Source organism: Dipodomys spectabilis, unplaced genomic scaffold (genome assembly GCF_019054845.1).
Source record: "Dipodomys spectabilis isolate Male_0828 unplaced genomic scaffold, ASM1905484v1 ptg000001l, whole genome shotgun sequence".
Classification (NCBI taxonomy): Eukaryota; Metazoa; Chordata; class Mammalia; order Rodentia; family Heteromyidae; genus Dipodomys; species Dipodomys spectabilis.
This window is the reverse complement of record NW_024870678.1, coordinates 1,089,059-1,115,985: the sequence shown is the minus strand read 5'-3', so window position 1 is coordinate 1,115,985 and position 26,927 is coordinate 1,089,059. Positions and strand designations below refer to the sequence as shown.

Below are 26,927 nucleotides of genomic sequence, written 5' to 3'. Positions count from 1 at the left end.
AAAGTTGCTAGTCTGGCAGACAAGCTAATATCTAGCCCTGCCATATCTCTAGGCCTTTTTGCACTGACCATTTTTAGGTAAGGACTTCGCTTTCTACCCCACTGTACACCCCAGCTGTGGTATGACTACCTTTATGCTTCCTGTCATCAGTAGGATCACAGGTGTGCCACCATGTCCAGCTTCCATTGTGGTTAGGGTTAGGGTTAGGGTTGGGTTAGGTCTCATGGACAGTTCTTCTCAGACTGTACTCCAATAGCAATCCTACTAATATCCCATATGGTTTAGGATGATGGCACACACCACTGTACCCAGCTATGGTTTAAGAGGGATCTCATTCTCAACCTCCCAAGTAACTAGGATTGCGTGTTAAGAGCCACCAATGTCTGGTTTCACTTCTGTAGTTTGTTGTTGTTTGGTGCCTATCCTGGGGCTTGAACTCAGGGCCTAGGCTCTGTCCCTGAACTTCTTTTGCTCAAGGCTAGTGCTCTAGCCCTTGAGCCACAGCACCACTCCCAGCTCTGAGTAGTTTACTGGAGTTAAGAGTCTCACAGACTTTCCTGCCCAGGCTGGCTTTGAACCACCATCCTCAGATCTCAGTCTCCTGAGTAGCTAGGATTACAGGCATGAGCCACAGGAGCCTGGCCTCCACTATTGTTTCGGCTTCCCTTTATGTTGTATATATCATTTGTATATAAGCTTTCAGAGAAGGGTTCCAAGGGTTAAAGACAGGGCTGGGAAGGTGGCTCAGTGGTAGAGCACTTGCCTTGCATGCTCAAAGCCCTGGGTTCGATTCCTCAGCACCACATAAACAAAAAGAAAAAAGCCGGAAGTGGCCCTGTGGCTCAAGTGGTAGAGCGCTAGACTTGAGCTGAAGAGCTGAGGGACAGCGCCCAGGCCCAGAGTTCAGGCCCCACGACCGGACCCAAAAAAAAAAAAAAGACAATAAGGAAAAAAAGAAATAAGAAAAACATTGGTCTAGTGGTTAGTAAAATAGAAAAGTAACCACTCACAGTCATGACTACCAAGCACTTGAGAGCTGCTTCAAGCTAGCTGACTTACTGCACAACTTTGTACATTCTCTTTTTGAGATGAAGTTGAAGCCCCACAGCTAGTGACAGGGACCTGATTTGTAATAACTACTGTGGTGTCAGATGCTGCAAGCCTCCCCACTGAACTACTGTGCTTGTATTCAGGGTCAGACAAGACTGCTCTGAAGTAGCTCCTCTGGTTGTCCCCATCTTATATCACTTGGTCATCAGGAAATCGATAAGATAATCAGGTTTTAGAGGCCACTTCATAACAGAACAAAAGGTGAGAAGACACAGAAACTGGCCTTTAGGAAGGCTGGGCCTGGGATGCCTAGGGAGGAACAAGCAGTAGACATAGGAGTTAGTAGAAAGCCAGGCAGTCGGGGAATTAAGGCCTCAGCAGCTTGCAGATGGCAGGATGAGCTGATAAAACCAAACTTGCCTGACAAGTAAATGGGGACAGGGGCAACAAAAGAATGAGGAAATAAGACAGGACACTAAAAGTTTTGGTGCCAGGACCTTATAAGAAACAGAAAGGAGATCTACCAATCAGAAGTGTCTTCCGGGACACTAATTCTCACTATTTAACACTATTTTAGGTCAATCTCAATAACCCTGAGGTGAGCTGAAGTGCTATTTTCCCATCCATGCCACATGCTCTCTGTCTCTGTGGTATTTCTCTTCTAATAAACTTTCCTGTCACCTTTACTTTGTTTAAGTTTTACTGAAACTCTTCTCTTGTCAGACACAAGGACCGAGGTGAACTTGGCTGTCCTAAGTTTCTAGTTATACCTTTCCCTTCTGGATGAAATGAGAAGTCTGGGCTAGATATCCTCCAGTCCTTCTCAAATGAAAATTTAGAGTTTTATTCTTAATTAGTATGTTAATAGCATAATATTTTAATATAATTGAAAAGCTAATATATTATTAATACTTTAAAAATACATGTAATACTAATATTATTAATATTTGTTCATACACTTATCCCAAGCACTGCTTTACCTTACCGTAGGCTCTTAGCATAAATTTAAAAGCAAAATTAGCATAAAGATTAAGTTTTAAAACCAGTATGATTAGAAATAGTGTTTACAGATGCTGAACCAATTAGTGAGGGATGGTCACAAACCATGGAACATTAAAACAAATTCTCACCAATCAGGGCAAGGAACAGTACTCTAATCAAAGATCAAAGCGTACCTTATGATGTAAATGGAAAACCTACAGGTTAGCCAACAGCTACCTAAGGACAGGAAACACATTAAAGATTTGCACTAAGATCAAAATACCATTTACAACCAAACTTCTGTGCTATTAAGCTGTGTTACCAGAGTCACTGCAATTAACCTAGTTAAGACTGATTAGAAGGAAGGCTCCTATAACTCCTATCATAATGCCATCAGCCAAAGTAAGAGGGAAAAAGAATCTGAAAGTTAAAAAGCCAAAGTTATAACAAAAAGTTCCTTCCTATTTTAAATATACCATTTTAAGAATTTCAACAGCACTTGGTAGAAAACTTGGAAAATAAGTTTTCTAGCTACATTAAAAACTATGTAGCTTCATGGTCATTTTTCAGGTAATAGTTTGTCTATCTTTTCAATCAAGTTTTGTTTTGTTTTTTAATAGTCTAAGTATCATCTTTACTTAGAATACAGTCATAGGGAACCAGGTGCTGGTGACTCACACTTGTAATCCTACCTACTCAGAAAGTTTGAGATCTGGAGGATAGAGGTTCAAAATCAGCCTTGGCAGAAAACTTCAACATACTCCAATCTCCAATTAATCAGCAAAAAAGCTGGACTGAAGGAGTGGCTTTTAAGTAGTAGATCAACAACCAAGAAGCAACAACAAATATAGTCACATAAAGAATCAAAGGGTCTGAAAAACCCTACCCAACAGAAATGGGTCAAAGGAATAGAAAGAATTACTGATTCTCTATTGGGGGATAGTTTACCACGCGTAAGGTACTGAACACAACTAAATAAACTGAGGTGGTAAAGAAAATGTGTAGGCAGAAAACAGTACTTAGAAAAAGGACATTTGGTTTAGTTCTAGGAAGCAGCACAGAAGAGCTACATTGTAAGATCCCAACCTGCTGATGTTTGTTTACTCTATTCCTTAACAGTGTAACATTTCTGGTTTGTCCACTGCTGCCTTCTGATTGGAAGACAAGTTAAGTGTCCCTATTCAGGTAGGTAAGCTGGTGTTTGGGAGGTTTCAGGGATTCACTCACTCTGGTCTTATGCAAATAATAGGCATCATTCACTCAAGTTATTTCTCTGATGCTACCGTTACAGAATAAATAGCTGACTATATCAAAGGTCTCCAGGCTGGTAGCGGAGGTGAGGTAATTCACGTTATTCATTAAGCATATTTTCCTCAAGTTCCTTGCAAACATACTTCCTAGTCCAGAAATCTAATAGAATGAAGCCATTCAGTCTAAGACTGCTTATGCTGGGCAAATTATCAGGTCCTCCACCTGTACTAAAGGGTAGGGGAATGGGTATTCGGCCAAACACAATCTCAGTTTCGAAGACAGTCCACAGTGCCCTATCCAACTTATACAATCTGCTATCAAGGTATGAGCACCAACTTCTCCAAATACAAAAACAAACAAACAAAAAACAGCAGTGATTTCTTCCTTCCCTACACTTCTCCAGCCTTTACACTTTACACAAAGAACAAGGAGCCAGAAGCTATTACCCAGCCTCTACAGTGGTTAAAATCCATCTGGCAGTTTTATCTGGTTTGTGTACTACTCCCTGAGTGACAGAAGGGGCCATAAACGTTTCAAGGGCCCTGTACTGAATCATCCTTGAAGGTTTCCTCCCTGCTTAGTACATCTACCATGACAGAAGATCCTCAATAAACAGGTGCAAAACCATTAAACTGAATAGCACCTAGGTACAGTCTGTTGTTTAGTGCCCTTTCATTTAGTAAATAATTTTCAGCAAGAAGACTGACTTCAGGGCTGGGGTGAGGCTGGGGGCGGACATAGATCAGTGGTAGGAGTGATTTGAAAGCTGAGTTCTATCTTCAGCACCAAAATGAAACACACGGATCTTTCTTCAATAACTAAAAACTAATTTTCAGCCTCAGAGCAGAAAGTTTCCTATCACCACAGAGGGGAAGAAAAACTAAGATACTTGTTTTACAGACCTCCTTTAAATGAATCCTAGCTATTCAGGTGGTTGAGACCTGAAGATTGGAGTTTGAAGACAGGGTTTAGGCACAAGAAAGTTCATGAGCTTCATTTCCAATTGACATCAAAAAGCAGGAAGTGGAGTGGTGGCTCAAGGGGTAAAGCACTATCCTTGAGCAAAACAGGTAAGGGATAGTGCTCACACCTTAAGTTCAAGCCCCAGTACGTATACACACACACACACACACACACACACACACACTGCACTACATTCTACAGGAGGTTTAAGAATTTTCTTAACTCACTCTTGTCAAAACTGGGTCATACTGAACATATTGTTTGTTTCATGTTTGTTTAAAAACATCTTACCCTGTTATGCCCAAATAAGTTCATCTAGGATAATTCACATAAGTAACTCAAGTCACTCAGGGAAGGCTTAAATGATTTATATAAAATAATACGCTTCAAGGGAGATCCTAGTTTTACACTCATTTAACTTTAGGTGTTGCACTGAGATACGAATTTACTTCTTCAACCTTTATTCTGTAAACCGGCCCTTCCCATGTGGAAGTCCAACACAGGAGCAAATTCAACGCAGACCACTCTTCTGCAAACACCCCCCCTCACGCCGCCCCCCAGCCTCCCCTGCAGGTCTCGGGGACCCGCCAGGCAGTCTACTCACAGGGTCACTTTAGTGGTCACCGTCGATCTGCCCACACCGAACTGGTTCCTGGGTTTCAAGCCTTCGGGGTCGGAAGGTCCGGTGGCCCGGCCCAGCTCCCGGCCCCGGCCGTCCAAGTAGCTGGGGAGCGGGCCCCTCTTGTGCTCGGGCTTGATCTCGGGCAGCAGCGAGCTGCTCTTGACCGTGAGCTCGCGGGGGACCAGCCGGGCCCCCTCTTCGCCGCCGTCCGCCGCCCCGGCGCCCTTGGCTCCCAGGCCAGGATCGGCCCCCGATGGCCTCTTGGGTGGGGACTCCCTGGCGAGAGTCCGCGGGCCGCTGGCGGGCGGGCTGGGCCCGGCGTCGGGGACGCGGCTCCGGCCCTTCCTCTTGGTGGGGGACGTGGCCGCGGGCGACGGGCGGCTGCGCTCGGGCTCCCCGCGGAGCTGCGCTCGGGGGGCGGTGGCGGAGGCTACGCCCCCGTCGGGCGCCGCCCGCGGAGATTTCACTTTCTTTTCCGCGGCCGCCGGGCTCCCGGGGACCGCGTCTGGCGCCACCTCGTCGTCGAACACCGCGTCGTCCCGCGCTCCGCTCTCGGCCGGCCCGGCGGCGTCCGCGCCCGGCGAGTCGGTGGATTTCTGCGATCGCCTCCGCCGGCCCGACCGGCGGCCGCTCGATTTCTTATCCATGTCGTCCGAGTCGCCGAGATCTTCTTCTGCCCCGGGAGCAGCGATTCCAACCGGCTCGTCCACCGGCACCACCTCGGTCTTGCTCAAGTAGATGTCCAAAGTCAACACTTTGGAGGGATGCGCGCGCTCGCCCGGGGTGGGAGGGCCACTGCGCGGGCCAGAGGCGTCCTCGGGGGGCTGGGGGTCGCTACACGCACCCGCGTGGGGGGCTCCCTCGGGGACCTCGCCTCGTCCTTCCACCGGCCGCTCCCGGGTGGGAGATCCCGACGCAGCCTCCGAAGCCTGGGCTGTCTGCTGCGGGTGCCCAGCGTCCGGCGGCGCGTCCTGCCCGGGACGGCGTGCGTGCGCCTCTGCGCTCTCTTGCCCGGAGCGGTTCGGCGCTGAGGAATGCGGCTGCTTGGCAGCGGTGGTGGCATCTGGGAACGGCTCTCCCTCTGCCTGCAGGGGTTCTAATTGGGGTGAATCACTGTCGTGGCTCGGCTGCCCGGCCGCGGCACTCGGCGAGCCAGGTGACATTTCGGCGGCCAGGACACAGCCCTCGCCTTGGATCTCCTGGGAGGAGCTGTCCTCCCTCTGGTCCGGTGGCTTCGGTTGGTGGTTCTCACATTTACTTTTCTCACTGTCTCTTTCAGGGGCGTTAGAAGAGGTTACATCTCTGGGAGAGGCTGGTTTGGTATTGGAGCTGGTGGAACCCTCGGGGCCAGACCTGGTGTTCCTTCTCCTTCCAGTCGTGAACAGAGTGCCAAGTTTCCCCAAAACCGGCTTCTTTCTGTTATCTTCCGGTGGCTGTGCTCTGGACTGGAAAATAAATAAAAGGGAAAGACAATGTGAGAATCCTGGTGCTCTCCCCTTTACTAGTACGTTACTGAGTTGCTTAAACTAGAGGCCAAATTCAACGTAGACCTCTACTTGCTATTGCTAAAATGGGGCGGTGGATGGTGAGCGCCTCTGGCTGACACCTACAGTCCTAGCTACTCGGGAGGCTGAGATTTCAAAGCCAGCCCAGGCTGACCACTCCGCGAGACGGACTCACCTCCAGTTACCAACAAATGGCTAGTGTGGCTTAAGTGGTACAGCTTTGAGGGATAAAGGCCAGGTGAGAATGCAAGGCTCTGAGTTCAAGAGGAGAGCGAGGAGAGAGAGAGGCTGTCTTTATTCATTCTTATCCACAAAAACCCCTCTAGAACTTTACTTTATGAGCCTTTACTAAATGAAGTATGGTTTGGGGCGCCACGTGACTGAGGACGGCATTTCCTTTCATTATAATGCTTTGCTTTTTCACGGAAATTCGGAAAGCCCATGAACCCAAACAAGACACAATTCCACGCGTGGCTGCAGAGCAGCGGCGCGCGCCCAGCATCGCAGGGTGGAATTTGTCCAGAGCCACGCAGGGCTCTTCCTTTTCTAACGCCCCGCACCCACCCCACCCCCAGACCAGTAAGAAGCCACGTGGGCACCACACGAGCAGAATGAAAACCTTAGGAAAGCGGCACCCAACTCCTCCGGGAGCGCCGCGCCGCGTTCCTCCAATGAGAAAGGCGCGCAGCATTCAAACGCCCCGCCGCGCCGCGCCGCGCCGCGCCGCTCCGAGCAGCCCCGCCTAAGCCCGGCGCTTTCCCCAACGCCGGCGCCGACGGGGGTAAATAAATACCCGGAGGTCGCGGAGCGGGGGACGGAAAGACACCGAAGGCCGAGGGGGCGCGAGGGCTCCGGACACCTGGCCAGCCGCGGGGGGGGGGGGGGGTCGCTGGGGAAGGAAGCGCGTGGCCCTGCGCCCGTGGGACCCGCCCACTCCGGGCGGGGTGGGGCTGTCGCAATCGGTCCCCCTGGAGTCTCAGAATGGGGCGGGGGGGGGGGGGGGGAGCGAAACGCCAGGCACCTGGGGCCGGAAGCTCGGAGGGAGCCCCGAAGAAATCCAAAAGCAAGTTCTAGTGGGCGCCCCAGGCACGGGTGTTTGCCCTCTCTGGGAAGCAGGCTGGGTGCTGGCTTGAGGGAAGGGTTGGGAAAGGAGGCCGGAAGGCAGGGCGAGGAGCCCTGAGCCCACCTTTGGGCCCCTAGGTGCCCTACGGTCCCCTCAAGAATTAACTCTTAGCTAGGCGCCAGTGGCTCATACCTATGATCTTAGCTACCCAGGTGAGTGAGAGCTGAGGATCCAGGTTCGAAGCCAATCCCAGGTAGAAAAAGTTCCTGAGACTCTTCACTTAATTAGCAAAAACTAGAAGTGGAGCCGTGGCTTAAGTGGTAGAGGGCCAGCCTTGGAAAAGCTAAGGGACAGTGCTCAGGCCCTGAGTTCAAGTCCGGCACAAAACCAAAAAGAAACTCTTACACTCAGAACCCAGGTGCTGGCTGGAGCACCTGGATCACGAGCCCAAAAGCAAGCCCCACCTTTCCAGGAAGGTGAGCAGCACGAGGCAGGCCATACTGACTCTGCAGGGAGATTCACGGCCCTCTCTTACATTTCATTTGCGCTCCATGCAGCTGTAAGGTGACGCCTGTGTTCAGGCAATCCTGCAGTGTGACAGCCGGATGAGTAAAGCTCTGTGCAGAGAGGAAGGACGTTCCCAAAGCTAACAGACTAAAACAACCCGCTCAGGGGACGATTCACACCCTGCGATGATTCCACATCAGACTCTTAAATCCGTTACAGCTGTCAAACCCATGTAGTGCATGGGGAGGTGCCCACCCACTATAGAGCTGATGAGCCTGTGGCTCAGGAATCAGATCACGACCTCTATCATCTCTCCCCACCCCCTGGCAGAGCTTCTGCCTGAAAAGCCCCAGGTGGGACTTTGCAAGTATGGAGCTCTACTGACTGGTGGCCTAATGATGGAGCCTTTCTCCCAGCTCTCAAAACTAGCCTATTTGCTTCTAAAATCCCACCAGAGGTTGCTACTTGATCTAGTTCTTCCCTGGTTATAGAAATAGAGAAGGATTCACTATGGTTTAATTTTAAAAACTGAAGCAATTCTGGCTTCCTAAGGAAACATTTGGATTCTTTTATTACAAGTCTAAGGTATTACAGTATTTTAAGTTATAATACAAGCTCACAAGCCCTCCTTATGTAAGATACCTGCTAAATGATTTGTGTAGACTTTTATTTTTATTTTCCAACAGCCCTCATGCTAGGTAGTCTTCATACCTGTTTGTCAAGATTGCATAGCCAATGAAGCCTTTCTAAGTCTTAATATAGAGCTCTTTGTCTCCACCTGGACAGGCCATCAAATCTATCTTGAAGAAGTTGCAGAGGAAAGTAGGTTAGAGTCCATTGGCTCAATTCCAGACTGTCCAAATACAACTAAGCGTGTATTATTCTCTCCTGCCTGGAGAGAATATGTTGCAATCCCATTTTCCCATGCTGTAAAGATGCCCTGTCAGCAGTCTTTCTCTCTGCTCACTATATGCATCTCCTTTTCCAGTTTTGGCTAAAGTTGCTTTTTGGTTTTTTTGGTGCCAGTCCTGAGGCTGGTTCTCTGGGCCTAGACACTGTGAGCATTTGTGGGGTTTTTTTTTGTTGTTTTTTGTTTTGGTTTTTTGCTCAAAGCTAACATTCTACCTCTTGAACCACTGTTCCATTTCCAGCTTTTGTGTGGTTAATTGGAGATAAGAGTCTCACAACCTTTCCTGCTCCAGCTGGCTTCAAACTGTGATCCTCAGACCTCAACCTCCTGAATAAGATTGCAGGTGTGAGCTATCAATGCCAGGCTAAAGCTGTTTTTTACAAAACCAATTACTTGCTCTTCAATTTAGCCATCAACTGCTAGATTCTTCCTGCCCTCCAGACATTCAGACTCTTTAGCACTTGCCAGAGTGTTCTGTTAATTTCCTAAAAGAAACTTTGAAAACATGTAATGACATGGGTGGTTCTCAAACCATAATGCTAAGTGGGTCTAGGGTTCAACTCAATTGTAGAGTGACTATCTAGCATGTGTGAAATCCCACATCCAATCTCCAACTCCACAAAAAGAAAAAAAATAAAAGGAAGAAGCAAGACTAATGGTTGCAGTTCGTTGCAGCATTTATATGACATTGAAGCCAATGCAAATCTAATACATAATGATACAAAACAGATTGGTAGTTGTCAAAGGTAAGAGGCAAGAGACAGGATTATGACGAGAAGGAGACAGAGGAACTTTGGGGTATAATGGAAATAGTCTATCTTAATTGGGGTGATGGCTATATGTGTGTACATACTTTTCAAAACTCATCCAACTGTACCTTTAAATGAGTATATCAGCAGGGCACTGTGGTTCACACCTATAATTCCAGCTATTCAGAAAATAGGCAAAACTGCTTGAGCCCAAGAAGTTAAGGCCAGCCTGGGCGGCATAGCAAGCCCCTGTCACTTTAAAAACAAACCAATGAGCATACCATAATTTGGTGTATGTAAATTATATCTTGATAAAGTTGCCTTAAAAATCAAGCTTTTCCCTCAGAAATAGAGTAGAAATACAGTGAGTGACACCATCTATCTGACTTAAGTACACATTTCAGGTCTTAGGAAGGAGGACTCTTGAGTCATTTGGGAAGGAAGAGTCATCTACAAAGAATGCAGCCTTCCCCTGGGGGCTGTGATTGGCAGGAATACATCTTTGATCACAATTGGCTAAGCAAAACCCCGTTCCTTGTATAATGTCAGAAATCTGTGCTATCTCCCATTTAATGGAAAGCTCAAGGCCAGGACACACAGCATAAATTATTAATATGTTACAGTATATCTAAAATCATACTTATTGTTTTGTTTGGATTTGTTTCGTTTGTTTTGCTTTGATTACCAATTGGAATCCTAGTTTAAATTTAGATATACTTCCCCTAAAACCATGTTTGGAGGATAAAGAAAAATGTGTTGAGAATATTATTTGAAAATGTAATCAACCATTTAAAAAATATATCTTTGGTGTTTACCCCCCTTTTTCATTCCCTGATAGAATGTAAGCCCCACGCCAACAGGAAAAATGGCCTAGGTGACTTCTCAGAAGCTACCATGGGGGCCTCCTGCTGGAGCAGGATATCAAGTATTTGCTGGTGCTAAAGAATTTAGGGAAGTGGAGCCATGGTTCAAGTGGTAGAGTGCTAGTCTTCAGTGCAAAAGCTAAGCAAGAATCTAAGACCCCTAAGTTCAAGCTCCAGAACCAGCACAAAGAATTTAGAATCCAGGAGTGGTAGGTGGTGCATGCCCATAACACCAACACTTGCAAGGCTATAGCAGAAAGATTTGGCAAGAGGTCAGCCTGGGCTGTAATAGCAAGTTCAAGGCTAGCCTGAGCTACATAGAAAGGCCCTATCTCAAGAACAAAACTATATATACAGAGGCAATTAAGAATACCCCTCTTCCCTTTCAAGGAGTTCTTACCATGCCTGAGGATAAAACACAATGAAAATCTTTTCAGCCCAACATAGTATGGAAGAACTTTCTTCCTGCCTACAGGAGGATTTTACACCCAAACACTACTGCTGGCACCCACACTCAGCTCCTTCAGGTTTACTGCTGGGTCCCAGCCCAGCACTGACTCAAAAAGGCAAATCAAGCTTTCTACATGTCCCTACCTGTATATCCTTCTAGAATGTGGTCATCAGTGTACCAAAGTAAGTCTTTATGAAGACATCTGTGATTCCTGAAGATCCCACTCTGTTAATTTCTAGAAGAAACCTTAGCTCTTATCTCCTATTTAGCCATGATGAGCATGATTCAAATGAACATTATTGAAAATAATAAGATTAGCCATAGTACTTTGGTAATACCTTAGGTTCAGAACATATGCCTGGGTGTTTGGGCCTTTGTTTGCCTGAACTCTTTGAATACGTAAAAGCTAAGGAACAGTATCCAGGTCCTGACTTCAAGCCCCAGTACTGGCACATGAGTGCGCACACATACACACACACACACATAGGGTGAAAGCCAACATTTGTCCCAAAGGATCACAAGGAGTAACACTCTTTACATTACAGTTAATGAAAAGCATCATTAAATTGCCACAACCAGCCATTGTTTGGTCCATGGTGCAGATATTCCTATGGTGCGTCAGTAACACAGTAGACCTCTAGAGGCTATTCCTCCAGCATCACTCCCCAGCTCCCAGAGTGTAGTCTTGCTTGTCCTGCAGTCTTGCTTGTCCCTGTGCTGTCCTAACACCTGTCACTGCTTCCAATGCCCATCCCATTTCCTATGCCCACTAGTGGTTGTTGTTGTTATTGTTATTTAATCTCTGTGTTTTCTTGGGGGATGGCATGAGGACTGAAATGTTTTTTGTCACCTCACACCCAAACAATAAGCACATCTCATCATGTAAAATAAGTTTACAATTGAGTGAAACAATAGAGACAGAGAGGCTGGGAAGGTGGCTCAGTGGCAGAGTGCTTGCCTTGCAAGCATGAGGCCCTGGGTTCAATTCCTCACCACCACATAAGCAGAAAAGGCTGGAAGTGGAGCTGTGGCTCAAAAGTGGTAGAGCGCTAGCCTTGAGCTGAAGAGCTGAGGGACAGCGCCCAGGCCCAGAGCTCAGGCCCCACAACTGACAAAAAAAAAAAAAGAAAATAGGGACAGACAATTTTTTTTAACTTCCAAGTTTAATAATGTCAAAGAGAAAGAAAGAGAGAGAAAGGGAGAGAAAGGAAGAGAAAGGAAGAAGAAAGTGAGAAAAAGAGAGGCATTACTGAATAGGAAGTCAACATGTATGAAACAGTTAAATTTCATTAAAGTAAGGAGTTTAGGCCAGGGATAGTGGCTTCCACCTGACATCCTAGCTACACCGGAGACAGAAATTTGAGGATCAAGGTTTAAAGCCAGCCCAAGCAGAAAAATCTGTCAGACACTTAACTGGAATTGGTGGTGTGGTCTAGAACCAGCCTTGAGCAATAAAACCTAAGCAAGAGCACCTGGCCCAGAATTCAAACCCTACTGGCACAAAAAGAAGCTTCTTTAAAAAAAAAAAATTCCCAGATTCAGGAAAGAATTATCTTTAAATCATTTATTTATTGGCAAAAAATAAAGTGAAACCTACTTGTAACCTACCAGTAACACTTGATCAGCCAGAAAGGAAGATAAAAGATAATATCGAGGATTGTTTGAATTGTGGGATCAACTACTAATTTCACTAACAATTACTTTGTGCCAGGAGTGTTTTCTTACTTTAAAAAGGCATATTATAAGCCAGGTGCCAGTGGCTCACGCCTGTAATCCTAGTTACTCAAGAGGCTGATATTTGAGGATCACAGTTTGAAGCTAACCAGAGGAGGTAAGTCCACAACACTTTTATCTCAATTAACCACCAAAAACCAAAACCAAAAGCAAAAACAGAAGTAGAGCTGTGACTCAAGTGCTAGAGTGCTAGCCTTAAGGAAAAAAAAAGTCAGGAATATGCCTAGTTCCCTGAGTTCAAGCCCCAGAACCAGCACCAAAAAAAAAAAAAAAAAAAAGCGGGGTGGGGGTGGGGGGGGGGGGGAAGAGGAAGGCAAGCTATGGCCCAAAAAGTAATTTTCCTAAGAAATAAATCAGGGTTTCTAGAAGTTAGCTCAGTAATATTTCCCATCTGATAATACACTGTGTCACTAGAAAAATCAGTCTTAATCAGAATAACATGAGGTGTGCCGCTTTTGTAACTGTGCTCACTGTATGGAATGCATTACAGCTGCGCACATGCTCATTCCCAGACCCAACCGTTAAATAGGATGTCAGAGACCACAGGGCAGGTGAGCCTACCCTTGTGCTGGAGCTCTGTTTGGAATTGTGGCAACTGTGTAAACGGTGTGCAAGGATTTCTGCTGGCTCTCCTTTCTTTACCCTTGTCAATGTTCCAGGCACCCAATCATGATAGAATGTAGAAACTGACTCCTTTGCCCTTTGGTTTCGGTTGGGTTCACTCAGTGTGGATCATTGATAGGAGGGGAGAAAGAGAGAGAGAAAGAGAGAGAGACAGACAGACAGACAGACTAGAAGGGCCTTTAGGACATGTTGAATGTACAATATGACAAGGCCTCTGTCAAGCCGTCCTGCCTAGTAGCTAGAAATATGTTCTAGAAATAGCCTTCTCCTTCAGACTTAGGTGAGAAAGTATCTCTACAAATAATAACTAAGCCACATGTCAATGGCTCATGCCTGTAATCCTAAGATTACAGGAGACTAAGATCTGAGGATCATGGTTCAAAGCCAGGCCAGCAGAAAAGTCTGTGAGATTCTCACTTTGCTGCTGCCTTAACCTTACATTTCCAGCCTCCAGAGCGCTATCCTCTCTACCTTACAGAGCATCTTCTGGCACAGTCTCTTCTAGTATTCTGCAATATGGCCACATAGATCCCAAGTAAATCTGCTCTTCTTTCTGTGTTTTAAGTTATGGAGCCTCCTACTTACCACTACTTGTATCTTCGGGGCCAACATGAAGTAAAGGTTAGGGCTGCTTGAAGACCAGCTCTGTGATAAAGCATCTGATAACTGACATAGTTTACAGTGAGCACAAGCTGGACAACAGTTTGATCATGACCTGGGTTGGGACAGGTAGGAGAAGAGGATATCACGAGGTGTGCTGCTTACAAAGGCACACAATTTAAAGCATGTGTCTGGTTTATGCCTGGAATTCTGCATTTGATACTGCAGGCTGCAGGTCAGGCCACAGGTAACAAAACCCAGGTAAAGGAAAAGTTACAGATTGGGCGGAAGGAGTCGGGGCGGGGAGGACCTCTGTCCTCTCCTGTTCACATGACAATAATTTCTTCATCTTCCCTTACTTGAACTGCATCTGAGGCTGTTTAAAATTCCTTTCAGAACCTAACTCTAAGAAAGTAAATAATTACATACACATATTATACACAAATCATACACACCTTCCATTCTAACTCTATTACAAACACAGAAACGGGGGACAGATTGAAATAATCTTTAGAACAAAAAAGAAGAGATATGCAAAGAGAAGAACAATGTGAGAACACAGTCATAACACTCAATGTACGTATGTGAAAATAGAATCAGGAAACTTCACGAAACTGGTGGAGGAAGGGGTTGGTGGGAAGGGAATGATGGAAGGGTCAACTGATCAAGATGCATTGTACACCTAAATTAATACGTTAAGTTGAAACCCCACGTAAATTATCTGAATATTAAAGGTAATATTCAACTTTCAAAAAAAAAGAAAGAAAAAGAATTAAAATTATGGATTATGTATTTAAGCATAGGGCTTTGGAAGAGACCATGTGAGTCAAGAATTTCTTTGACCACTCTTAGACTCCTTATAAGCCTTGGCTTATAACTATCCAAGCTAGTAGGCTATGTGTTTCTTGGGCCAAGTCCACAAGCAACAAGAGTTCCTGACAGTGAAGAAAATATAGCCATAAATTCAACAGTTGCTCAAGCATTTTCTCTTTCTCACAAAGGTATCTGTCAGACTGAATTAATTTGCTTTACGGCTGAGATAAATAATAAATTGGTGAATTTTTTTTTCTTGCTCATAATGTCTAACTAAAATAGGAGTTTGTGATTGATGGTAAGTACTTCCTATCTGCCTCCTGGGTTGTGTGTGCTTATCCTGATTAACTTTATCAATTCACTAACTAGAGAATTTAAGTTTAGCTGGACTGGAAAATAGGAATGTGCTCATTATGTAGTCAAATGAGTTCTTGCTTCATGGACTTTCAAGGGTAGTTACTTTAAAACACTACTGAGCCCCCAGTGAGCCTGAGAGTCTAAGTACTGAAGAAGCAAGGACTAATCTTCAGTTGGGATTTGTATATAAAAGATTTGATGAAATTGACCAAAAACAAGTTGGGGAGAAGAGGGTGGAGATCCCCAGAGAGGACTGACAGTCTGTGGCCTTCCCACCAGCCTCTGATGGTCACCAAGGTGGGCAGCACTGGAAGGCGATGGAGACCGGCAGACCAATGGGGAGGGCAGCACTGTAAAGAAGGGACACGCATCTCCAAGACAGCACCGTTAAGAGATGATCGGATCGCTGGTACCAAGAGCATGAGCCACCATGCTCAGGTATATTCTGCTTCTTACTTTGAAAAGTATTAGCCAAGTATGGTGACATACATCTGTAATCCCAGCACTGAGGAGCCTGAGGCAGTAGGATCTCAACTTTGAGGCCAGGGTGGGAAGGTGGCTTAGTGGTAGAGTGCTTGCCTAGCATGCATGAAGCCCTGGGTTTGATTCCTCAGTACCACATAAACAGAAACAGGCGGAAGTGATGCTGTGGCTCAAGTTCAAGCCCCAGGACCAGCAAAGAGAAGAAAGAAAAAGTCTGACATGTTGCTATCCTTGCTATCCTTTATACTGCAGGCTGAAGTTTGAGATGCTAAGTAACTACTTAGAGCCTGTTTTGATTGATGAGATGGAGACTAACATAGCAGGACATCCCAGGAGGTTTACAAGGGTTAATGCATCTTCAGGGTGTGGTCTTTCATTGCTTACAAACACTTGTCTCTAAATTGTTATAGCTAGAATAAAGAAAAACACAAGTCTACTCTTTAAGAATATTTTTTTGTCATAGATTATGTTAGCAGATGCTAAGTGAAGTACGCAGACCGTGGCTCATCCTGAGTAAAACAAGACCCTCACTTTCTGTAACCATATCTTTTTTTACTTTCTTCTTAGCAAGTGGTAGAGCTCCAGCCTTGAGCAAAACAACAACAACAAACAAACAAGAAAGTAAAAATTTGAGGCTTGAACTCAGGGCCTTATCCTGTCCTGTCCTGAGTTGATGGTACTGGGGCTTGAACTCAGGGCCTTGCATTTACTAAACAGGCACTATATCAGTGAGTTACATTCCTCAGCCCAATTTCTTCTGAGCATGGCACTGAGTGTGTTTTATACACTTCTTGGCTTTTTACTTTTCCTCTTGTGATTTCTTTCAGCTAACATTTCTTAAAGAATATTGGCTGGAACTTTCATCATTTACTTTCTGGTGTGGTATTGAACTTGGGACTTTGTACATGCTGGGCAAATGCTTTACTGCTGGGCCATACTACTAGCCCAAACATTTCTTAAGCACTCACCAGGTGCTGAGAATCCCATGACAGCCCTGTGAGGGGTGGGTGCCATCCTATTTCACATCTGCAAGAACTGCAAGGTGCACATGATTTGTCTCAGGTCACACACACACACACAAATTGAGGCAGGGCAGGATGAAGAGTCCAAGTAAGGAGGGGAAACAAACCCTGGGCCAAAAGGGCAGCTCCAGTCATGCCCAAAGAACTGCACTAGATCGCCCTAGCTAGAGAAGCTCACACCTTAGTGGAGTGGGGGGTGAGGGAGCCATAACATTCATCCATGCAAGAGCCATTCATCATCAAGTGACTTTTTCCACTGGCTCTCTACCTTTCCACCTCAGAGAGACCAACTTCCTTTCCCCTCCTATGGAGCTTAGCTTTCTTTTTCCCTCCAGTCTTTTTGGGAAGGTGGTCTGGAAACCAGGACCAAGTCTGAGTCTGTCTCTGAGTAGACAATGCAGAATCTGCTGCTCCTTCAGCTATGAAAAATAAAACATTTCATCATCGCCCCATTCTTCCTGGCAGGAGGTGTGAGCGAGATGCCTTCTCTCTGCCTCAGCTTGTGAGTTTGGATTGCAGTTTGCAAACCCAACTCCTGTACAGGCTTGAGGCAGACAAGCCTGCACACCCAGGCTTTCCTGCACTGCCCTAGTCCTCATTACGCCTGGAGACACAGGCAGCAGGCTCTGCCCATTTCAACATTCCCAATTACAATTCAGATGTTGGTTCCCACTAGCCACAACAGCACGGGTGCCTGCGGTGTGGGTATAGCACCATGTATCTTTCCATATACCTTTAATCTCCTGTTGCAGAGAAACTCAAAAGAGAACCTTCAGAATGATCAGTAGGGGCCTTCTCTTACAACTCTAGCAGCCCAAACTTGTCTAGCCACTATAGTTACAGCAGACTGCTTACAGCCTTTTTAGATATTTACAAATGGGCACTAAAGAGATGGCTGACAAGAAAAGCAGAAATGTCACTTCTTAAACTTCAAATACTTTTTGAAGGTTCATAGTCGCGTTACTCTAGGTGTTTAGATTTTTTTTTTTAACTTGACAAACCATTTCTTAAAAAGCAATTTGTTAGCTGAGTGCTGGTGGCTCATGCCTGAAATCCTAGCTACACAGAAGGCTGAGATCTAAGGATGGCGGTTCAAAGCAGAAAAGTCTATAAGACTCTTATTTCCAAAAAACTATTCAGAAAAAGCCAGAAGTGGTGCTGTGGCTCAAATGGCAAAGTGCTATCCTTGAGCACAAAGAGGCTCGGGGACAGTGCCCAGGCCCTGAGTTCAAGCCCCAGGACTGGGGGAGAGGGGAAAAAAAGAAATTTGTAAAACATTAAGGGATTAATTCTGGGCTGAGGAGGTGGGCTCAAGTGATGGAGTGCTTACATAGCAAGCATGAGGTCTTGAGTTCAAGTCCTAGTGTCACAAAAAATTAAAATAACATGAAAAACATGAGAATAAAAGTAAAAAGAAAAGACTTCTAGATCAAAAGCCCACACCTTAGCATAACGACTACTTCTCAATATAGTTATGAAGCCATTGTGTCTGAAATTACCAATGATGGGGAAAGTGTTAAAGTTTTAATAGAGAAAAAAATGAATGTAAAATGCCCAGCTCTTACCCAAAGTTTTATACTTATGTCTCTATAATCAAACTAGTAAATAAAGTTTAATAGGCCCTATATAAACTTCTTCTTCTAAAAGGTTTACAGGATTGATTTGTTTTGTTTTGTTTTCTCTTAGTTTAATCCCCAGCACTCCTGGAATCATAGGGTTGTAAGAAGCTGAGTTGGTCCTATAAATTTCTGCACCCTAATAATTCGCCTTTGGGGAAAGTATGTGCAATACATAATAAGTTGCTATGGTACAAGGCGGGTGGAGGAGAGTTGCCGGCCAGCAACGCCCACTGCGGAATATATTTGGAAGATAACCTATATTTTAAAAGAATGTGAAGTAGATTACTAACTCATGCTACTGTGAAGAAAAAGAAAAAGCCATCCTGCCTTTCAAAACCATGTTTCTCCACTAGTGTTGCTTTTTTTTTTTTTTTTTTTTCCTCACTAGGCTGGGTATCCGTTTATCTTTAAATTTGACAAAGGGGTGGGGACAAAAGTTGTTTTTAACTCAAGGCTAAGAACAGGATTAAATAAATTCCTTAGAGCACACCCCACCACAGGACTATAAAACAGAAATGGTTACAATGGCGGCATGAACTCCAATGGATTTAACTAGAGTAGCTGGCTAATGATCCCCAAGCTAGCAGACAGTGTAGCTCTCATTCCGGCCCTTCATTCCAAAGTGTTCCAGAGACTCAGTCCCCTCCTATTCTAGTCCTTCTGCTCACAAGTGCTTAAGATTATTTAAACCAGAAAAAAATTGCCAGATGTAGACAACAAACACATTGTGAAGCTGTTGGATATTATTAATACTAATACTTCTAGATAAGTTTAAAACAAAGTCTTAGGCAATGAAGAGAGAAAACTGTTGTTCATTTCTTACCATGGTGTTGCTTCTTTCCAGGTTCCTATCCAAGCACCAAGAAAATATAGGAAGTAGATGGCAGTTTGGCCCACATAACCAGAAAGAACCAGCTTCCTTACTTCTCACAGCTGGTCTGTCTTCCTCCTGCTTTGCCCTGTTCAGCTGTGGCCAGCTCACCAGAACTGCCACTGACTGTGTGAAAAGCACATCTAATAAGGGTGTGTTTGATTCCAGAGTTGAAAGGGTTAAAGAGGTGTGCCCTTTTTTGGGGTGTGACACTAAGTCAAAATTGCTGAAAAGACAAGGGAGGAAGTTGTAGGTAGTTTGGGGAAAGTTGTCTGGCACACATTAAACCCTATGACAAATCTGCTACATGTGGATGAGAGGGGTGCAGGGAAGTTAGGGATCTTAGCTTTGCTTTTCTTTCTCTGAGGAACAAGGTCACTTGTCTTTAAGGCTAATTTTTAAAATTCAGTTTTGTTATAATTTCAGCTTTCACCTACTCATGCATTTTTCTTTGTTTAATACAGGTGAAATTATATCTTATCAATCACATCTCAGGTCACATTATTTAATAATGTGTGTGAAAGCAGGGAGGCAGTTGCTTGTGCCTGCAATCCTAGCTACTCGGAGACTTCAATCTGAGGACTGAGGTTCTAAGCCAGTCAAGGCAGACAAGTGACTTACCTGCAACTAGCCACAAAAAAAAAAAAGACAAAACAAACACACAAACAAACAAAAACAGAAGTGGAGTTGTGGCTCAAGTAGTAGAATACCAGCCTTGAGCAGAAAAGCTAAGGGACAATACCCAGGCCCTAAGTTCAAGCCCTAGTACACGTACACACACACACACACACACACACACACACACACGCACGCGCGCACACACACACACACACACACGCACGCGCGCACACACACACACACACACACACACACACACACACACACACGCACGCGCGCCTTAAGTCTAATTAATTTCCCTCCTTCCTTAGCCCATGGCAAATACTATTCTCCCTTCTTCTAGGAGTTTGACTAGGTAAGCAGCTCTTAAAATAAAATCACATAGAATTGGCCTTTTTATGATTAGCTTGTTTCTTTTTTTGTTGTTGTTTCCATTGCCAGGGCCTTGCCCATTCTAAGCATGTGTCCTACCACTAAGCTACATCTCTAGCCCTTGACTGGCTTGTTTATTAGCACAGTTACTAAGTGCCACATCCCCACGGGCCACCCATTCTGCAGCATGTCATATATTACAGTTATTCATTCAACAAGCCTCCAACAAGGTTGCTGGTTCTGTGTTAGTCTCTATAGATTCAGGGTGTTCTAACATCAATAAACTCCCAGTATGAGGTACATGGAAGGAATAAAGACAATGTATAAAGGAAATACAAGAAATATTGTTATGTAGAGGTACATGTAGGATGTTGTAGGTATGTAATAACAGTTACCATTGATGAATGGCCCATGTAGAAGATTAGTGCTTTGTTAAAGAGGTGTCATTTAAATTCATATTTGAAGTACATATACCCTACCTGTATATTTTTTCTTTCTTCCTTTCTAACGAGGAACTGTTGCTGAAAGCCAGGACCCTATGCCTTACACCTGTCATCCTAGCTGCTCAGGAGGCTGAGATCTGAGAATTGCAGTGTGAAGTCCATCTGGGCAGACAAATCTGAGAGACTCTTACCTCCAATTATCCAGCAAAAAGCCAGAACTGGAGGTGTGACTCTAGTGGTAGAGCACCAGCCTTGAGCAAAAAAACTAAGCAAGAACATGCGACCCTGAGTTCACACATACACGCTCACAATCACATAAACTCTCTCTCACACACTCTCTCTCTGTCTCTCACATACACACATACACAAATTATAGCTGATAGATCCTTATAAGTTTCTATTCAGCAAATTAATAAATCAATTCTAAGGAATCATTTGTGTTTAAAACTTTGGCATTATGACTATAAGAACATGTAAGAGCATAAACTAAAAACAAGAATTCTCTTCATAGCTCAGCCTGGAAAGAAAATATATGAAGCAAGTGGTGGCACCCATGTACCCAGTGCATAGTGGATAGAGAAGACAGGACTTACTTTGAAGCATATAGACATATTCATAAAACAGCCACCAGTACACAGGCAGGCATATAATTAAGTGCTGAAGACATGTGTAATGCTGGACAAGTTCAAAGGGGAGCTCAGGGAGGGTGTGCAGCACAGCCCATAGAGCAGCCTGGTGGCCTGAGTTAATGAGGCTCAGGTCGCTGGATGGCACTCCAGGCCTAGGCACACCATAGAGAAAGGCTTCCTCAGAACCTGGGGCACAGGGACCTTCTGGAGTGATGGGTCACAGTGAAGGCCGGTGAAAGGTTGGAGATTTATCCCATTTGGAGAGCCTTGAGAAGCTGACAAGAAGCTGGGTGTGGTGTCACGGGAAATAGGAAACCTCAGCAGGTATCTGTGCTGGGAAGTGATGTGATCTGTCCAGTGAGACAGGAAGACAGATGTGACAGCCTCTCTAGGCCCCACTGGATGGGAACCTAGAGACAGCATGCTGTTCAGATGTGAAGTGATAAAGGGCCTGAGTCACCTACAGGTATGGAAATGGAGGGAAGGAATGAAAGGACTGAGAGGACACAGACACAGGAATAGACAGAGATGAACACACCTCTCTCAGGATGGGGAGTCGGGAGGCCTGGAGAACACTGGAGTGTTCCACCCATGGGTGGGTTGGGAGCCAGCCCGGGTCACATTCAACTTACAGGACAGTTAATATTTCCAAATCTTCACTCTTTAAGCTGTATGTATAGACTGTTATATTGATTTTTCACTTTGAGAATCCATTTTTTGTTGGCAGTGGTGTGTTTTTTGTTTTGTTTTGGTGTCAGTACAGGGATTTGAACTCGGGACTTAGGCGCTGTCTCTTATTTTTTTTCACTCATGGCTAGTGCTCTACCACTTGAGCCACAGCTCCACTTCCAGCTTTTGGCTGATGAATTGGAAATAAGAGTCTCATGGACTTGTCTGCCAGGCTGACTATGAACCAGGATCCTCAAAGCTCAGCCTCCTGACTAAGGAGGATTACAGGTGTGAACCACTGGTTGCCAGTCTTTTGGTGCATATTAAATGGTGCACAGTAAGGGGTCTAATCATGACCTTTCTATTCATGCAAAGGCTGCACTTTGATCAGATCCACTCCCGTTATTCTTTTCTACATCTACATTTAATCAGACTAAATTAGTCATTAAGACCACAGTTTGGTAGGAAAGATATGACACTGTGTCTAAAAGGCACTATTGACTGTATTATAGAGCAATTAGTCCTGTAGTAACAAAGGCCTCCAGCCTCTGTCCATCAGCATCTGGAGTCCATCCTGGAAGTGCATCCTCAACACAGCTGGATCAAACTGTACAACCTTTGCAATGAGCTCACTGAGCACAGGTAATAACTACTCTGACATGCCTGGCAAGTATTTCATCATTTTCTTTAAGAGTTTGGGGGGGAAAAAAGGTTACCCTTTGTGATGATCATAATGAATGAAATAAAAACAGCAAGCTTGTAGTTTTGTTTTGAAGTAAACCAATGAAATCCTCTTGAACACCACATGGAGATGAGAGGCTGATGTGCTAGTTGTATGCATTTCCAGCCTTGCTTAAGAGTTCATATGATTTTATTAGGAGACTTTGGCTCAAGAATAGATTGATACTGGGCCCTGCATGCATCATGAGCATCAAGCCTTGTCACAGAGAGTTGGGAAAGGGAGGAGAATTCAGCACCTCTTCTACTCCCTGTCCCCCTCCACCAGATTCCTCAGGGGTCAATTCTAGCTTGAGGACTCTCCTCATATGTTTACTATTTCTGGGAATCTGGATTTATGCCCCCCAAGTAAGAAGTGATTTCTAGGAAACAAAGAAGTATAGCTAGATGCAAAGCAAACTGTCTCTCTCCCCCCCCCCCCACATTTGTTGGCCCTTCCCTTCTCTTCCCTTCTTTTTCCCTTCCCATAACATTGAAAAAGAATATCCATGCAAACATATTTTAGCTATAAATCATAGACTGTGAATATGCAATCCTATAGTCTGTGTGCACAGGACCCACATAGCATTCTCAGTGTCAAAATCCAATATTTACCCTTCAAAAATTTCCAAAAGGAACTATTTATACCTTGCTATCCTCTGCTTTAATCTGCTTAATCAATTTTATTCAGTTTCAATTTGATCTTCTTTTATACTCTCCTTGGTAAAACATCATCCCACAGAATGAGTTATGGGATTTTCTTTGTGAACATACTCCTTTTGTGAACCTCTGGTCAGGTTAGTCTGAGGAAAAGGGGGTTCTAACATGAAGGGATCTCCCTTCTAGGGGAGACAGCCTGTATTTGCACTGTGTTGAAGGAGATGTTCTGGCATTACTGAACTTGAACTCTGGCAATCTACTTAGATAAAAAGTAGGGTAGATCTAGATGCCAGTGGCTCATACCTGTAATTCCAGCCTGAGACCTGGAGGAGTAACATCAAAGCCAGCTTGGGCAGACAAAAAGTTCAGCTGAGGCGTGGATCAAATGAGCAAGCGAGCAAGTTAAGGCCCTGAGTTCAAGCCCCAAAACTGGAGTGTGCACACATGTACACACATACACACACACACACACACACACACACACACACACACACACACACACACGCTCACACACCCAAACAGAGCAGTATAGAATTCTGAGAATTTGATATTGACTATAATGTGGACTAATTTATTAAACTAAGTATTCTCCTCTGGTTGGCTACTGAGGTTTCTGCTTGCCTATAGATTACAATGTCATCCAATCAACAATGTCACAATGTCATTTGGTGGATGGTTGTGTCTCATGATACAATCAAATAAGCGTTATAATTAAAAAATATGCATCTTATCAAAACCATCACCTTAAATTTTTTTTCTGGTGGTAGGAAGAATTCTAAGACAATTTCCAGATTCCTGCCTCCTACATACTTGTCTTATATAATTAATCCCCTCTCTGAATGTGGGCAGGACCTGTGAATAGGACAAATGTCATTCCCTTGAGTAGACTGCATTTCTTGGCAAAGGTGAAGGATTTTTGCAGGTGTAATTGTTCCCTAATGAGCTGATTTGGAATCACTCAAAAGGAAGTAGGCCTGGCCTAATCGGGTAAGCCCTTTAAAAGAGTATTTGCGGTAAGGATTTGTAGCATTAGGGACTCTGATGGCTGTAATGAGGGGAGCAGGCTGCCACAGCTGCAAAAACATGCCAAGAGCCCTGTGAGCTTGGAAGAAGATGACAGCCTCAAATGACCTTCTGCAGCAGCCCATGACACACTGAGCAGTGGACCCATCTAAGCCTGTGCAGACATCTGACCCACGACAGCCATGAGGGTTTCAGCTACAACACTTTAATACGGTAGGATGCAGCATGGAAAGTGCTATCCTTCACTTTACAAACGCATAACCCAGTCTTAGAGCTAAGTTCAAGCTCCACAGAACCAAAAGCACTGAGGTGTGGCTCAGCAACAGAGTGCCTACCTCACAAATGCATGGCATTCTGGAGTTCAAACCCCAGTAGCACAAAAACAAATTAAAAAAAACACAACTGAAATAGCAAGAGGTGGGACTCCAACAAAAAGAAGGTCAGTGAGAAATTCCTGGTAGTGAAAAGACAAAAAATACTAGCAACAGCAGCAGGCAATATATTTTTTTAACTGTTTAACTGTGCTGTGATAGGCCCTCAGTAAAAGTATACTGTATGTTAGTTGGGTGACTCATGCCTAGCTACTCTGGAGGCTGAGCCCTGAGGATCATGGTTTGAAGCCAGCCTGAGCAGGAAAGTCTATGAAGACTCTTACCCCACGCATTTTACCAAGCATTTCATATGGTCATTGAATCTGAAGAGGTGTACATTTGTGTGTCTATTTTACAAAGTAGAAAGCAAGTTCAGAAGCCAGGAGCCAGTGGCTCACAACTGTAATCCTAGCTACTCAGGAGACTGAGATCTGAGGATCATGGTTCAAAGCCAGCCCAGGCAAGAAAGTCTGTGAGACTCATCTCCAATTAGCCACCAGATAACCGGAAATAGAGCTGTGGCTCAAAGTGGTAGAGCACTCACCTTGAGCAAAAAGAACTCAGGGTTGGTACCTGGCCCCTGAGTTCAAGGTCTATGACCAACAAAGAAGAAGGAGAAGGAGAAGGAAAAGGAGAAAGGAGAAGGAGAAGGAGAAGGAGCAGCAGCAGCAGCAAGTTCAAAGAAGGTGAGTAACACTTTCAAGGGCACAGAATTAATTTCAGTGCCTGACCCCCACCCAGCTCCCACTACCACACTCTCCAGAAAACACCATATCTCTGTGTAGTCCCTTCTATCTTTTCCCCCAACCTCTTCCTTGAGTTTCTTTTCTTTATCCTTACCCTCTCCCACCTTCAGCTTAATTCTGGTCTCTTGGGACATCAAGCCATCTTCTGGGAAGAAGAGGCTCTCTCTCCATATATTTCCATGCTATTGATACTCAGGCTCCCTGAGCTAGAGGACCCTCCTAAAACTACACAGAAGAGGAAAGGAAGGGATTATGTGGGTAACTGTCTTCATGGTGACATTGATGGATGGTTCTGTCTAAAGTTGGGATGTGGCCAGCATAGCTGCCAGAGTCCCTTCACCCACTGTCTTGAAGTTCCTGGGCTCTTGACTAGCACTATTTCCTGCTTCAGCTCTCATCCTCTTCAGTCTTTTCTACACATGGTAACCGGCGTGAACTTTTAAAAATCACAAGGCAGGCTTTGCCATTCTTTTGCTTAAAATTCACCAATAGAGCTAGTACAGTGGCTCGTATCTATAATCCTAACTACTTAGGAGGCTGAAATTGGCAGGATCATGAAATTGGCAACCAATTGTGGGACATAGTGATGTGTACCCATGATCCCAGCTTCAGGAGAAGCACAATGGCTGCACACAGTGGCTGACCATTTTCAACCTAGCGATTTGGAAGTGTGAATAGAATGATCTTGGTCCAGGCTGCTGCCATGGCCTAAATATGAGTCCATACTCAAAAAAAAAAAAAAAAAAGCAAAAAAGGAGGAGAGTATGGCAGCACACGTGGTAGAGAGCCTGCCTGGAAATCACAAAGCAAATTCAAATACAGACCAAAAAAAAAAAAAAAAATCCCAAATCCAAGTTCTTACTATACTCTGTCCCATGCCTACTTCACCCCAAAACTTCCTTCTCTGCCTTGTCCGCTTCCCTCCAACTACATGGTTTCTACATTATTCTCTCATACCAAGAACCTTTGTATATGCTACTTTTCTTTCTGGATGTCTCCTTGAGCTAGCCACATGAACTATGTTCAACAAACTAGTCCCCCCAGAGAGGCCTTCTGAGAGCCATGCTCTACATAGCCCAACAATGCCCTTCCTCATCTCTACTGCCTTCCTGGAGCTCCCTGGATGAAGGATCTCCTGGGTTACTCTCTGTCTCTGGCCAGAATGGAAGCTCTTGGGAATGGGGTTTTTATCAATGCCCTTCACCCAAGTCCTCAGTGTCTCATGACAGATATTATAGGAGGTAACTCAGAAACAGTTATAGAATAAATTTATTTCACAACATGGAATTTTTTTAAAAGCCCATGAGAAGGTTCCTATGAGAGAAATACAAAAAAAAAAATTGGGGTGACCTGAGGGGAATCTAAACACCCTGCCAAGGTATGTTAGGCAAACGTGATAACCACTACACTATGGAAACCCTTCTGCCAAGGTGTGTACAGGATATAGGGAACTCCTCTAAGAGTAGTGTCCCAAACAAAGACTAAACAGGCCCAAAGGGTACAGGGGATGGCTATAGGACAGACACCTAGACAGGGCTGTGCCCAGGGCATGTTGACAGGGGCTGAAGAACACAGCCAGCCTGCAGTGCCCTTCAAGAAGAATCCAGAAGAAAGGTAGGTCCTGGCCTCATTTCTTCATTT

The 26,927-nt window shown here is 44.8% G+C and overlaps 1 protein-coding gene across 1 annotated transcript in view; it reads right to left on the bottom strand.

The window, feature by feature from the left end:
- The window catches only part of Crybg1 (crystallin beta-gamma domain containing 1), a 194,492-nt gene that overhangs the window by 56,438 nt on the left and 111,127 nt on the right, over window positions 1–26,927 (bottom strand). Inside the window, exon 3 of the mRNA XM_042684717.1 lies at window positions 4,850–6,312. Within this exon, the coding sequence (XP_042540651.1) occupies window positions 4,850–6,312 (1,463 nt within the window). The remainder of the gene's footprint in view (window positions 1–4,849; window positions 6,313–26,927) is intronic.